The sequence below is a fragment of the Geospiza fortis genome, unplaced genomic scaffold (genome assembly GCF_000277835.1).
Source record: "Geospiza fortis unplaced genomic scaffold, GeoFor_1.0 scaffold41, whole genome shotgun sequence".
NCBI lineage: Eukaryota > Metazoa > Chordata > Aves > Passeriformes > Thraupidae > Geospiza > Geospiza fortis.
The window spans coordinates 14143433-14159350 of NW_005054299.1; the positions used below are offsets into that span (position 1 = coordinate 14143433).

Genomic DNA, 15918 nt, shown 5'->3' on the forward strand with positions numbered 1-15918 from the left:
CACTGAGAACAACTCTTCTATTGAAACAGAAAAAATCTTACACACCGCTTTATTAGAAACATTAGTGTTACATCATGCTTATGCATCTTTTCTGACTTACATTTTTCAGGCGGTGTTATTGTAATAGTCTGAGCTGTAAATTCTTCATCAAAATACCTGGTGTCTGTCTCAGATGTCACTTGAGGTTTAAAAGGAGGTACAAGCTGAAAAGCACCAAGAAAAAATACAAAATTACTAAATCTCAAAGCAGCCAAATTACTATCAGGAAAACCAGTAAGTTCTTTTTCTCTACACCCCAAATCAAACAAGTAGGTCTGTGGAGAGGCAGCTGAGTCTCTAACTTCCAGTAAGAGATAAAACCCATTTGAGTCAATCCCAAAAATACCAGTTCTGAATCCAATCAATGGCACAAAAAAGCTAAATTCCAAGTATCACTCTCACATGACTTGCAGATAAATTGAGCTGCATAAAGATAATTACCTAGAAACTCTTCAGGCCAATTTAATTACCCGCATAGCTGTCAGGCAAAGGCATCTCAAGATACTTCACCACAACTGGGTGATATAAACAGCTAAGAAAAAGACTACACAGAGAGCATAATAAGCATGGTTTCAGGGTTTTATTTTCAGTGGGAAGTCCTTCATCTGAGCTTATCATTGAAAGATATTACATGATATGAAAATAAATTTTACATTTGAAAAAAGGCCAGTTCAGGCTTAAGGGAGTTGCTGTATCTAAACCTGCCTACTGCTTTCACAGCACAGTGTGGATTTCCCAACAGCAAATCACTGGCAGCCACTCTCAGCCTGCAGGCAGGACTCCCTTGCCCCTCTTTTGACCCAGCTTCACTATCCACCTTCTCTATCAAAAGAACTGCCGATCAGTTTTTACTGGAAGGCACACTGAGGATGGAATATCACACTGCTTGCTGCCAGTCCAAAAACAGTACAGCAGTTTTGTATGTATGACACTGCAAATTGTGTGTGTGTGTGATGTGACAATGTTCTTGTTTGTACCTAGGAGCCCTTTGGTGCTATCTCCTCATATGCCCTGAGAATAAGTGTAATTGATTTTCTTTTCAATTCAACAGGTTATATCCTGGCTCACTGATATTATCACCTTGCATGGGGTTTTCACCAGTTTCACGTTCTCTCTCTCCTCAGCTCCAGAACACTAACACCAAACAATTTACTTGGTCATTCACCACACAGCAAAGAAGGAGGAGCTGCTGCTAACTCCCTCCCTCCTTTTCCCAAGTTCTGTGCACTAGATGCACAGATGATCTGTACATACTGAGACTGATTTCATCTGATCCAGATCTTCAGTAACAGTGCAAACACTTATCAAGCAAAACCAAATCTACCACTTCATATACTTAACAGTGTACAATAAATCTGACTGATACTTTTACAAAACTAAGCTCAGCTTTCCCTTACATTGTCCTGTATGGAAAACATACAACAGAGAGAGGTATTTCGAAGTAAAAGTTCAGGGCATTGTAGAATAAATCCTTAAGGAGCTAACCTATATAAAAACAACATCAGAAGATTTTCCCAGGTATAAATCAAGGTACATCCAGTGTTTATAAACAAAGTATTCTATTTTATTGCACAGATTCCTTCACTTTTTGAAAAGTATTTTTATATGCACCCAGGCTATCCCAAACAATTCTGCACTATTAAAGCAGATTTCCAAAGTTGTATATCTCTCCAGCAAAGCAACCACACAATTCCTAAAACCAGACTTATGCCAGTGCAACATCCCACACTGCCATTTTATTATAATTTTTCTATCTGAGAAAAGAACATTCAAAAAAAAAAAAACCAAAAAACCCCTGAAAACACTAACCAAAAAACACAGGAAGAAAACAAAACAAAACAAAACAAAACACCAACCCCAACAAAAAAAAAAATCACAAAACAAACAAACAAACAAAAACAGAAAAAAAACACCACAAAAACAACAAACAAAAAAGAAACAAACAGTCTACATAAGATTACAGGAAACCAAGTAATGTATTGTAGCCAAGGCCAAGTGTCCATCACATCCTTTTAAAAAGATGCTTTCACAGATCTAAGCAATAAATTCAGTATGGAAAAAATTTATAACTGGTTTATAACAATTTTACTACTTCCCTGACTGGAATGCTTTTATGCTTTTTACTGGTCAGAAACAGAAAATGCCATTTCATAGAAAAATAAAACTTCTCATTTTAGAATAATGAAAATACAAGCCAAGGAAAAGTTTTCATTTTTCTCAAGTCAAGGACAAGAAGCAATGTCTTTTCAATGGTGCAGCACACATTTGCAGTACAACAAAGCACTCCTGCTGTGAAGTGCACCTGAGACCTTTCATGCTACAACTGCTTTGCAAAGAGAAGGAGTGAACCCCCTCTATAGTTGTCTATAACAACTGTGAGGCAGGTTGAAGTAGTTAATGAAACACAAAAGGTATGGCAAGGTAAGATCATTATAGGTAGTCATATATGTATGGATGTGCTGCTGGAGAGGAAAAGGAAAATGCATTAGATGACAAGTTTCTTTCTCAAAAACTTACAGGCTAACTACTGGTTTGTCCCGGGATTTGAGTTCTGTTTTTTTTTTTAATCCACTGAGATGAACAAGCCTCACTATGACTTTAAATAATTCCCTTGTTCTCTCCATCTACCTGAAATAGCAATGGTTATGGAAAATACTTTGAAAACATTATTTTAGGAAGAGAAGCACAGTGCTAAGTGACTCTTAAGGAACAAATAATTACAGTAATTTTAATCAGGTATGAAAAGCACCATTACAAAAAAAACTCATTAAATTAGTGCTCGGATTCAAGGCTGAGCAGCTAGGCTTACTAGAAAACTCTGCATCAATAACATCCAATAAGTCAGCTGATGGAAATTGCACTGGTGACAGAAGTTCAGCTGTCTGGGGAAGTGAAACAAGCAGAAGACATGAAACTCCAGGCTGTAACTAAAAGGGAGAGACCTGATGCAAATTTATGTCAATGGTGTTTTAGGATTCATCAATCTTATAGCAGTATCTTTCATATCCTGGACATTAAAGCCATTTGGAAACTTCACTGACTGCAAAACCAAACTCTCCAGCCATGTGGCTCTCCACAACATCATACACTGGTTCATATCCAGTCTGCGCCTTATGTACATCAACCACCCCCTAAAACCTTTGGAAAGGGGAAGCAGCAGCTGAGGTTAAGAGGCACAGATACAGCTGAACAGAAGTAGCAGAAAGGTTTCTTCAGTCTTTCCATACACTTTGCCTCCTTGCCTCACAGCATCACCTCCACCTCCCACCCAGCTGTGTGCACAGAGAACTGGGGATTGCTCCTTTCCATCAGTTCTACCTCACCTACACCAAACCATCTGGGGCTAAAGCCTTGTGGACATCCCACCCCAGACTCCTGAGCCAACACCAAAGGCACATCTCCCCTTCCCCAAGTAAATTCTTGGCAATCATCTTTCTGGAGGGTGTGTGTCCTTTGTCCATTAGTTGTCAAACTTCATTGAAAAACAGAAAGCAAAATATCCACAAATTTCATCTGAAACCATTAGAAAGACAAATAAGTGCAAATGCTACAGAGATAAACACTTAGAGTGACACTCCAGAAGCTTCCACATATATCCCAAGGAAGACTGAAGCTGAGGTTTAATGATAAAGATTAAAACACCCAACATCAGCAATCACTCTGATGACTACAACATGAAGATGTCACTCTACAGCCAGCAACATTTCACATTTGGTGCACAAGGAAATAGTATGCACATGCTATTGCACAGCTATTCCCCATTTCTGGCATGAGAAATCAGAAGTCCAAGGGGGATGTGAGCACAGGAAGGCACATCCAGTAACTTGTGTCCAAAAGGAGTAAGATAAGCTTTTGTTAAGCACAGGCCTTGTCAGCCTGCAAGAGAATTGCACTGCTTGGTCTTGGCTGCCAAACTGTAGTATGGGATGATTTTCTTTAGTGGCCTCAGTTCAGAAAAATTCTCCAACCAGACAGGGAACTGCACCTCCTGACAATCTACTCTGTGGAGCAGAAATACAAATTTTCTGGGTTTATGCATTACACACACACATATGCATAGATATGCATGTGTCTGTACAAATAAAGAAATAAAAGTCTAAACTCAGTGTGAGTTAAGTGACTTTAAGAGTTTGTGTTCAAGACAAAAATCCAATTTCATATCCATCTGTCAAGCTGAATCTGCCCTGGCCATTTCAAAGGCTTGATGTTAGAAATGACAGCAGAAGCAATATCAAATTCTTAGTGTCTTCATTATCTCCAGTGAATGGCATTTCCATTTGGCAATCAAGAGCAGTGTGTGAGAAACACCATGGCTTCTCCACAGTTCAAGTCCTGGAAAATTTGACACTCATCTCCTAGAGGAAGGAAAGGGGCAGGCACAGTATTTGACTGTTGTAGGTACACTGAAATGTACAGGCTTGATTCTACACCTTGAACTTTCTCACATGTAGTGAACAGCTACATAAATACTTCAGTATGAGAGAAAATATGTAACACTACTTGTTCAAAGATCATTTACCAGGAGTCACTTGCCTTAGTGTTGTATGTACATGAAGTGGCTGAAGCTACCTCAAAGTAACCATGATACACTCAATCTGTCAAATGAAAAGTATGATGCTTAAGAACATCAATCTGATCTTTCTTCTCCTTTTAATTTAAAGGGAATTTTCAGAGAATTGCAGAATCTGCTGAGTTGGAAGGGACCCACAAAGATCATCACATACAAGTCCCAGCCCTGCACCACACCATTCCCAAGAGTCACACCATGTGCCTGAGAGTGCTGTCCAAACATTTCTTGAGCTCTGCCAGGCTGGTGCTGTGGCCACATCACTGGGGAGCCTGTTCCTGTGCCCAACCACCCTCTGGGTGCAGAACCTTTTCCTAATATCCACCTTAAACCTCCCCTGACACCATTTCAGGCCATTCCACTACTCTAAGAATCCCATCAACCAACAGACTGCAGCTGAGTTGTGCTGAACAGATGGGAGGAATATCTGTCCATGCCCCTCAAACTAGAATTTCTACCTGGGGGAAAGAAGGTCATTTGAGCTGAGCTTCAAGATAAGTCAGTAGCATTCCTGTAGGGACTGGTTCCTCCCCATCCATGGCCCCAAAGGCAGCAGCCACAGCACAGCTGGGAATTGGGAATACCCCACGGATCCTGCATGTGGTGGTCCTGGGCAGGGGGAGGAGAAGGAGCTGGAATTTCAGTGGTGAAAGGACACAAGTCCACAGGAAAACTGGCTTCAGCAGGGAGGTTTACCCATGGATAAACTGTTTCCCAAGTGATACAATGCTGTAACCATGGACAGGGCGAAACCATAAACCAATCCCCAGCAACATAAGTTTCAAAATCAGACACACTTATGCATACTTTCCTCCCTGTAAATTCAATTAGCTGGGAGAAGGGTGGCAATCAACATCTAGGTCTGCCCATACAGTTTGAGGTATCAGTGGAAACACAATGAAAGCATCAGACCGGTTAGATGTTGTCTGATCTTTTTATAACTTCACATGGCAGCAACACAAAAGCAACCAACAAGGGTAACTTCTGCAGTTTTTGTGGCAGTGCAGATTATTGTCTGAAAATAGTATGATTCAAATGGCAACAACCTAAAACCAAATGGTGGTGCTTTCCTATTTACCTCCCACCCTTTTCCTGCCCAATCTGATACACAGAAGTACTTAAATGTGCATTTTAGATCATAGTTTTACTGCAGATTTTGCCAGGCCTGAACCTAGGACTTGGATCATAGGATTTCATCATTTGCTGAGTTTGTGTCTTGAGTAAACCAAGGCAGCCACAGCTGAAGGGTGAGGAACAGCTCCCAGCAGCTGTCAGCTTCCCAGTGGGACAGGTGCCTCCAAAAGCACCTCCTGCATCAAAGCCAGGCCTCCCGCTTCAACCACTGCTGCCACGCGTCCCTGCTCCCTTCCCAGCACCAACAGATTCATTTGCTGGCACTTCCTAATTTTCTTCAGAGACAATTGCAGGTATTACCACAAATCAGAACATGTATCAACCCAAATTTCCACATGGTTTTTCCCATCTTTCATCCATATTATATGCAGGAGGAAAACCAGGCTTCACTAAAAGGTCTGGACCTCCTTTGCCATGAGGCTATCAAGTGCTTCAAGCTGCAAGCCTGAACACATACCCAAGTTTTGACCTTTTAAGCAATGCCCATGTGCTTTCTTGTTCAGTGAAAGACCCTAAACAGATCATGTGACAACTTTAGTGTATGTCTGCTATCCAAATAAAAACATGCTAAAGCAATTCTTACATGAGAAACAGAGAAATTTCAAACAGGTTCCTGATTCTACCTAAAAATAAAACAAGTATTTTATTTAGTACATGGGCTTTTGAAGTCTTCAGAGTTTGCCAAACTATTCAATTTCTCATACTCAGGCAGAGAGATGAAAACTCATCAGGGCTGAGATGATCACAGGAAGAACCTGGCACAGGCTGCTCTCTTTCATATGCCCTCATGGTTTTTCTGCCAAAAATAAATACATCAGATCACAAATGCTAACTACTATACATTTTTCATCTAAAGGCAACGACCTTCTCTGCTCCAGTGTGCCATACAATATTTTTTTATCATTATGTAGTACCAAATTATGTTATCTAGTTAGCAGTATCAGAAACCTAATAATTCCATTTGACCATTTGGATCCATTTGACCTGACAGAGCTGTGGTCTGTCACATGAAATAGTTTAGAGATATGTAATTCTCTTTCTAATCACACCAGGAAAGTGACAACCTAGTAAAAAGATAAAATTAGAGGCACAGGAGCACAGTGTGCACATGTACAAAGCTATCACCCAGCAACTACTCAGAATACACATGATTTTTTGGTTTCCATTACTCTGAGAGTGAACTTCAGTTCTTTCATTTCTAACAGAAACACAGTCCTGAAATGCAGCCAGAAAATTACAGTGCCATGGTGCTTAAAACTCAGGCAAAATTACTGTGAAATATTTTTACTATGCAAATAATTCCTATGCAAATAATTCTAGCCACTATCAATTTCATCATGACCCTACTACTGAAGACTCTACATCCAACAACAAACAGCAACAGAGGCAAGCCTAGAATAAACCTATTTAAAAATCAAATTTATTTGATTCTCCAAGTTATTTTAGAATACCAAAATACCTCAAAAATATTCATGTAAGCATTCTAATGAACATATTTGATGAAAGTGCATTAACCTTATCATTATGTTTGAGGATTATATTTCAGAGCACAGCTCTGAAGTCTGCAGAGTGTAAGATGGTGTGTGCAGAAGGAACAATGGATATTTGAACCAGGAAAACAGCTTTGTAAGGAACAAATAGGAACAAAACTAATTTTAATTAAACAGAAGAGCACACTGTCAGAAGTCATTTTCATGACTTGTTTTTCCATAAAGGACACACTATGTGCTAATGCTGCACGAAAGCAATTCCTATGATCCTTGAAGCGAACTGTCCAGCTGAGGAAATTCAGTTGATATTCCACTGGCGAGTTTAGTTTCTCAAAGCAAGAGTGACCACAATAAACAAAGAATGACTAGAGTTTCTCTAGTTATGATACTCCAATAAGCCATATCCACTTCCATGAGCATAAAAGCAAAGTGCTGGCATTTATATATTTTTATATTTTTTTTTTTTTAATCTGCAAAATGCTTCCTTTTATTTTAATAGCTTAAAAAAAGATCTTGACTGAGACACATTTGCCATGCTCATTTGGAAAGAATCAAAGCACAAGCAATTAACAGCATCTATATATTCTTAACTAAATAAGATGCTGAACACCGTGTAGAATTGAAAGTTCTCTTTCTAATGTAAGATAATTAAGAAATGTTTTTCAAGGGAGCAAGAATAATGTAACAGGGTTTTTTTTCCCCTCACCCACTCCTAGCACATTGCAATCTTATTAATTTTAGTGTTGGTTTTTGGGTTTGTTTTTTTTTTGCTTCAGAAAGGTTTTCAACTTGTATTTTTAGATTTTATCCTCACAGCGCTTCTCTACAATGTTCTTATATAAGCAACCAGTGGTTGAGCTCATAAAGTAACCTGATTAATATACTTGCTCTGATTATTTTTTGTAGAGTTTGTTAAAACCTTGTGATACTGCCAGGGAAAAATCACACTTTTATCAAGTAATTTCAGAGTACCATATTTTGTATCATCATATACAGGCTTTCATTTCAATTCCGGTATTTGTCAGAGAAGTTACCACACCAACAACCACACATTTTTAAAATTCCAGTTCAACAAAAACTGAAAAAACAGTTTGTATCATTGACATTGTAGCATAAACATATTCTGCTCAGTCGTATGTCTTCCATTTTCCTTTTATTTGAACAAAGCAAGAAAAAAAGGAGAAAAAACTATCTTTTAAAATTACGCAGCTCAACTGGCAGATTAACAATGTAAAACAGTTGGGGAAAAAAGAAAAGTCTTTATCAAAATAGAAAGGGTTTATAGCAACAAGTAAATTCTTACAGAAATACTGAGATAAAATCAGTTTCTGTATATAAAAAAACTGAAGTTGAATTGAGTTTCGCTCCCAAGTAAGATAAATTCATTTTCTAAAATCATTCTCAAAGTGTTGATCAATACAGGAACAGGACTGAGTTTGGAGAAAACTTTTCCATTTGAATTCCCAGCACTTGCTTTCTCCACAAGCTGTTTTGGCTTAGTGTTTTAACACTATTTTAATTCTCTCAAATATCTCTTTAAGTTTGAAAAAGGTTTTTACTTATACACAAACAATCAGAAAGTAGACTTTTGCTCTGAGTTCCTTACGATCACTTAATTTCCCTTTTTCATAAAACAACTTTTCATTAGAAGGCAGAAATAAAATGACAATTCAAGATAAACTGTATTACATTTTTCACATTATCTTGAGTTATACATGTACTTTTCTCTTGAAAGCCCAGGAAGGAAAAAAAGAAAAGGAAAAAATTTGGACATTTACATAATATTGCAAATTTTACTTCTGGTGAACTGACAAATTATTGCTGAAAACACAAAGATTAGGTAAGTACACCTTGTTCAGAATAATTATATGTGAACACAAAAAAGTTGCAAAGAAAAACATTATTAACTGCAGAGAATAGCAGTCTATGATTATCATTGAAACCACCTCACAGAAGCCAGATTATTCAATGCCATACAAAGACATACCTTTTTATCATATACATCTTGCCAGTTTACTCCAGCAAAGAAACTATGACGCATGATTTCCTTGGCATCATCTGGGCCTCCACCAAGCCTAAAGAGAATGAGGGAAAAAACCCACAGATTAAACTTTATAGGGAGATCAAGTTATTGCTATGGTTGGAAAAGTGACCATTTCTTTTTGACTATCTGGGAACAATTCTCACACAATTAATATGAAAATTTTACCTCTTTAACATGAATTCTGGTGATCTTGAGAGAATTTGTGATAGTGGAAGTACCATGCCATGGTCTGGTTTTTTGATTATTCCAACTACAGTGTTTGTCACTGTCCATGATGAGCTTTTTTAGTAATTAATTAATTTTAAAAACATACTTAAGTTTAGTTTGCTTGAAAGCCCAGCTAATGTCCTGGCACTATTAAAAACCCAAACCAACCCAATAATGCTGATGTAAAATTTTGCCAAAGACGTGCCGGGCACTGAATCAGTAATGACTTGTGCATCATTTTTATACAGTGCTCACTGCTGTTGCATCTGGGTGCTGTAACAATTAACCAATTACCATAAAATAGTCTCAATCTGAGTCAATTAGTATAAATTAATAAATTGTAGGCCTGCTGAGAAGGTTATTTAAAGGCCACTGTAAATAACCACACTACTCACTGTGGCCCATAGCTTGCCAAAGCCAGACTCTGTCTGGTAAATCATCTTTAGGAAATGAATTTCACCTACTTTGGGTGAACTTGCCCAAGGTGGTTTGAGCTCACAGAAGGGGTCACTGCTGCCAAGAGAGGAGTGTCCTGCCCGTACCTCTCTTCTCTCACTTGTATCTACAGCATCATTCCCACCTGATGACTGTGAGCAGAATCAGCTCCCTAACCTGGAGAAAAACTAACCCTGACATGAGAATAGAAGAGAGAACTGGCCAATTTTTTGTTGCATTAACAAGTCCACTTTGACTTGACAAGCTGAGTGAGTTCCCTTGAGCTGCTGTTGTTGCTTGAGAAATAACCTCACATCCAGGGATGGGAACCTCTGTCCTTCTCAACAGCACATTGACTTTCAGGACTGCTCAGCTGTCATCTAACTCACCTCTGAGACTTGGGATCTTACTGCCCTAACAGAAGGAAGATGCAGCAGAAAAAACCCTACTCTTAACTAAATAAGCAGACCATACGTGCTAAATGTTAACAAGAAGAGTGACAAAAACTGTGTGTTTCATTAAAAAGAACTGCTAAAGATATAAAGATAAATTCTAAAGGCAAGCATTTAAGTAAGATAAATTCCTTTCTAAAGCATTTATTGTACAGAGGAATAATTTCCACAACCAAGAAAAAGTCTGTTTTGGTATTACCCTGCTGCCAAATTTCAAAAATATTCTGGACTACTACGTCAGTCTTGCAATAACTGAGTGTCAAGTTATTCTAATTTTCAAGCTGTATTCCTCCTTGTTTCTCAACTACTCATTGTAAAATTCTCTACATCTTGGCAAAACATGGCAGTTAGCCTTCATTCCCCAGACTTTTCTCAGTATCTTCTGGCTGCTCACAAAAAGGCTGAGTTGTGTTAATCTCTGTGTTCCTCCCCTATTTAGCATTAGCTAGCACAAAAACTTGAATATAAATAAGCTTCTAAATATAAGTCTGTAATAAACACTACTGTCTGCAAAGATTAATAACAAGGAAGCATCTTTCCAATTCTAAAGGTTAATATATTTGATGGGTCAGATTGTTTGGAGGTTAAAAAGCATTAGGAGTTGCTACAGAAGCGCAGTTTTACTCTAGTCTGCCTGTACTTGGCTGGCTGGTCCCAGTTTGCTATTCCTGCATACAGTAAGTTGAGCTGGAGCAGACAAGCTGATCACTTGTTCTGTCCTCCCTGCTGCACTTGGCTGCATCCAGGCAAATCCCTTGGAGAAACACAACCAGTCCTGCCCTGAGTGCCTGCAGGCAGTGCCCACTACTCAAAACTTCTTGAGAACAAGCAGCAGCTGAAGGAGGACTAGAGAACAGGCAGGCAAAATCTGCTGCCCCAAAAACATGCCAAGAGCCTCACAAGAATGACAAAAATATTGGGGAGGAAAAAGGTACCTACAGACGAATCCCACTGATTTACAAAGTCAGAGATTTTGGAGCCACAGAAGACTGGACACTGCTGGTCCAGCACTGGAGCCACTGGAAAATGGCTCTCCTGGGCAACTATCCCAGAGGGAAAAGCCCACCACAGCAGGGCACAGACAGCAGCTGGGCGACACTTGCTTTCAAACTGCTCTCTTTAAATTTCACTCCAGTTGTATTCTTTAACAAATCACTAGTTTAATGGTCTAACATGTGATTTATTTATGTGCCCTAATAAATGAAGCTGTGGCTGCCTATGCACCTCTCCTGCCATCACCATCACCAGAAACAAGTGCTACAGTCCCCATGAGACACTGCAGTGAACTCAGGCTTAAGTTATACTGGGAAAAACAACTGAGATCTCTCCCTTTGTTCCAGTGCACACGCTTAACCTGAAGAGATCCCTGTGTTTGCTGTGAATGATTATAAAAACTTGTCTTCCATAAGCTTTTCTTCTTTTTGCTGGTTAAATTCGTGTTGTAAATCGCTGCTGGACTGAAAAAAATAGAAATTTAAGACTGTAGGGCTGTGTACAACCCTGTCCTGTGATTGACAGCTCATTCAGCCAGGAAGACCAGGCACCACAGACCTGTTTTTACACTACCCAGCACAATTAGAGCATTGACTATGCCTGTGTAGCCAATTAATTTCACTTACCGTTTATTTGGATCCTTTATCAGTAGACCTGATAGTAATGATTTTGCATCTGCAGATAGAGTTCGAGGAAATTTTATGTCCTCCATTAATATCAGTTCAAATAGTTTCTCATGATCTTGGTTGTAGAAGGGTAATCTTCCACACATCATCTCATACATGACAACTCCTAATCCCCACCAGTCCACTGCACGGCCATAGTCATTATCTTCTAACACCTGAGACAGAAACCAAAAGCATCTTTAAGACATAAACTCTTTCACACACCATCATTTCAGTCTGTTTGATGCATCACTGTATGAATGTGTTTCTGAGACTTTATTTCCACCTCATGCTAAAAGGACTCAGAACCTGACTCAAAACTGCAGCACTGACTCACGCACCTGAGCTCACTGAAATTCCAGGCTTGCCAGGCACTGCACTGCTAAAAGCAAAATTAAAATTTGACAATTACCTGCTCCAAACTTCTTTTTTTACCCTTTCCTATGTCCTCTACCAGGCCATTTATATCATCCACAGCTTCAGGAAGAGACACTGTCTACAGGTACTACGTGGGCACTAATGCCTCAGTTAGAAGTGTGAGCATCTGTTTGCTCAGTCACTTCCCTCTCTTTTACCCCACCTGTCTAAAGTCTCCAATTTAAAACCACTTTAAACTTATTAAGACAAGTTTAGTTTCTTTATGATCTTTGTTTGCATCAGAAGTCCTCACTGCCTTTCTCCTGCCAGTTTCATTTCATTCCATTAAACAGTCCTAACAGCTGAACTGTGCCAATGCGAAAAACCACAGCAGTGTTCATACAGTACTGTTTGTTACAAAACAATGCCTTTAGGGTATCATAAAAACACAGAAACTGGTCAAGTTCATACAGTTTGTTAACATAATGTCGCCAATGTTATGTACATAAAAACAACTTATTCCACAGCCCTTCTCCCAGCAGTGCCAGAGAAATGGAATAAGAAATTTAAGCAGTGTGTCTTGACCTTAATACACCTTTATATTAAACTGCAGACATGGAGACAACATAACAGCAGCATTCAGCCATAGAAATTATAAGCAATAAGGAAATTGAAAGTTACTGAATATATCATTCCAATTTCTATAAATTTCTAGTAGATCATGTCTCTTAATACAAAAAAGATGAAACAGAAGTCAAGAAATCTTAAATCAGGAGGCATTATGACTGTGTGTGTCAAAAAGCCAATATTTGCTGCAGAAGAGCTATCAAAAAACTTTAAAACAAGAAACAAAAGACCTTAAAACAATAACAAACAGAAAAATCAAAAAAATGCAACTAATAGAGTAGAAATGTATTTGTAAAGAATGTAAATAATTCTTTATAGAGAATTGTTACTGTATCACAGAAGACTAATTCTGAAAGGCAGCGCCCTACGATTGATTTTATAAAAAAGAGCAAACCAACAAAAAATTAATCCCCAGAAAACAAAATACTTTTTGCAACACACAAACACATGCAATCACCATCACAAAGAGCTCCTCCACATTCAAGCTGTAAGCAGACAGAAACAGTAATTCAGATACTTGGTAGTGAAAGTAAATCTTTCAGTCTTTAAAGAATAAGGCAACCTCTACAAGATCAGAAATAACTTTATCCATAAGTAGATTATCTTGAAATTGTCTAAAATGTATAATAGAGGGGTGTTGAGCTCATTTAGGTGCCTCTCCTCTTGCCCCCCCAGTAAACTCAAGCCTGCTCTCAAGTATCTGGGATGGCTGTTAGCAGAAGCAACATGCAGTCTGATCCACTATGGCAATTTTGGAAAATGTTTGGAAATTCCACAGTAATTAATGCATTCATACTGCTACTTTTCACTGTCCTTAAGGATTAGTAGCAGAAACATGAGGAAAAGAAGTATATTAAAAATCCTTCTTGTGTATATAAGATTAAAAAATCATAAATATTAACACATTAACACATATGATTTACAACTGTGCCAAAACAAACAGACTCATTACATCATTGATATTTCCAAATAGAGAGTGAAATTTTGGAAAGTGTAAAATACAACAAATTATCTGAATAAGTACATATGACAAAACTAACTAAAATAACTCTTGCATTTTAAAATTAATTAAATGTTTTATGAGTTGGAGCATATTGCAAGCTATTTGCCGAAAAACTGTATATAAAATCTGTGACTCTTGTCTTTAAATCACCACTTCTTCTGCCACAGAATAAAAGCATTATGTATTTTTCTGCTACAGCTATTAGCATTGTTACTGTTTTTCTCACCTGTACAGTTAGTCTTTTCTTTGGAAGCTAGCAAAACACATAAAATTGTGAGACAGTGGTAGATTTTTTTCATGAGTAAACTGAGGTGTGGTTTGCATGTGTGGTTTATAAAAGAAGGCAACAGGAAAATAAAACATATCGTTCTCTGAACAAGGCAAATCACATGGCCAATAGCTTGAGCAAATTGTATTTGCAGCTTTACGTAATTTATGCAGGACTTTACCTAATAATAATAAAAAGTATGAACAACCTTTTGCTGCATTCCCACAACAGCAACAAAGCAGTGGTACAAAGAAAGAGCCAAATGTGATTTTTAACCTCTTTTTACATAAAATCATAAAAAAGCATAAAAGCTGGATTAACTGCCTCCCAAACCCACATATCACCAGCCGGGTTCTCATCCCCAGCTGGCAAAACTGGCAACTCTTTATTTTTGTTTAAATACCTGGTTTACAGCCAGCCAGACAAGCAAGAGCATCAAAATGGTTTCATTTAGGCAAAAGGAAAACAGCCTGAAAATAGTGTAAATAAAGCAAAATACATCTCAACTTATTTTAATATAAATGTAATAAAATTGTGCATAATGCATTCACAGGGAAGATGCATTATTATTTCCTTTAAGAAATTTCTAATCTTCATGGTGTTTATAAACTCCAGGATTTGTAGACTCTGTCAAATCAATATAAGTGAAGTGTTGGAGTCCAGCAGCTCCTACAAGCAATCTATGCAGTTAGGGCAGGAAGGAGAACATGTCTGTACACACTGCCCTAGCATTACAGAATCCTTTCCAAACAGTTCTTGGATTTGAGGAATTTGGTTTCAATCACACTGAACATAGGTCAAGGAAGCTTCAACTCAGTGATAAAATGAACATGACATGTAGCTGCAGTCTTTGCACCTACAAACAAGTCAATATTTTGCCCACCATGAAGTAGATACCTGCTGTTAGAAAAGTCTCATTTGGCTGTGAGGAGTGATCCTGCTGTCTCTCCAATAGCTGTGGGATATCCTTGTATATGTGTGGGACCAATCTAAGCACCCGGCCAGACACAGACACCATGGATAATTTGATCTTGGACTCTGCGTGCTGCCCTTAAGCGCTGCCTCCACCACTAGCCAATGCCTGTCCCTCGCTGTAAGGACCCTCAAACCTATCTTTAAGCAACTGCCCTGCACTAACAACACAATCCCTTCATGGTCACAGCAGGACAGGCAGCAGGCCCACCAAAACCATTGTAGAGACAAGGCCAACCACTCTGTATCTGCTGTAAAGCAATTGATATTCCTGGCAGTACAACACAAGGACCACACAGAACTCATGAGCTCAGAAAGAGCACCTACACTGACTACATACTCAAGTCAGGTGTGTTTCCACACAGTAAAGATGGACTTACTTGTTTTCTTCCGCAAAATTTGTTTAAATAGTCAGATCATTCAAATTTACGATTTCCCTTCCTTCATCCTCCTCACATACGCAGGGTGCCAAAATCCAAGGCAAGATCTAGGAGAGGTCTTAGGAGACGAGCTCCAGCACAATGTGGCATCAGTGTGTGGATAACATTTACAGTCATCCCCTCCTGACATAATCACTGTACCCAGGTGACTTCCCATCACCGAGCAAAGCAGGTGGGCTGACTGCAGGTCAGTCTGGATGATACCAGAGATCATGGGAAATAAAA

At 38.6% G+C, this 15918-nt stretch overlaps 1 protein-coding gene across 2 annotated transcripts in view; it reads right to left on the reverse strand.

Moving 5' to 3' along the window:
* The window catches only part of AKT3 (AKT serine/threonine kinase 3), a 139652-nt gene that overhangs the window by 9226 nt on the left and 114508 nt on the right, over positions 1-15918 (reverse strand). For both annotated transcript variants that reach the window (XM_005416229.2, XM_031059112.1), the window contains 3 exons: positions 11988-12202; positions 9218-9305; positions 101-203 (listed from right to left, as the gene is read on the reverse strand). In XM_005416229.2, coding sequence (XP_005416286.1) covers positions 101-203; positions 9218-9305; positions 11988-12202 — 406 coding nt within the window. The remainder of the gene's footprint in view (positions 1-100; positions 204-9217; positions 9306-11987; positions 12203-15918) is intronic.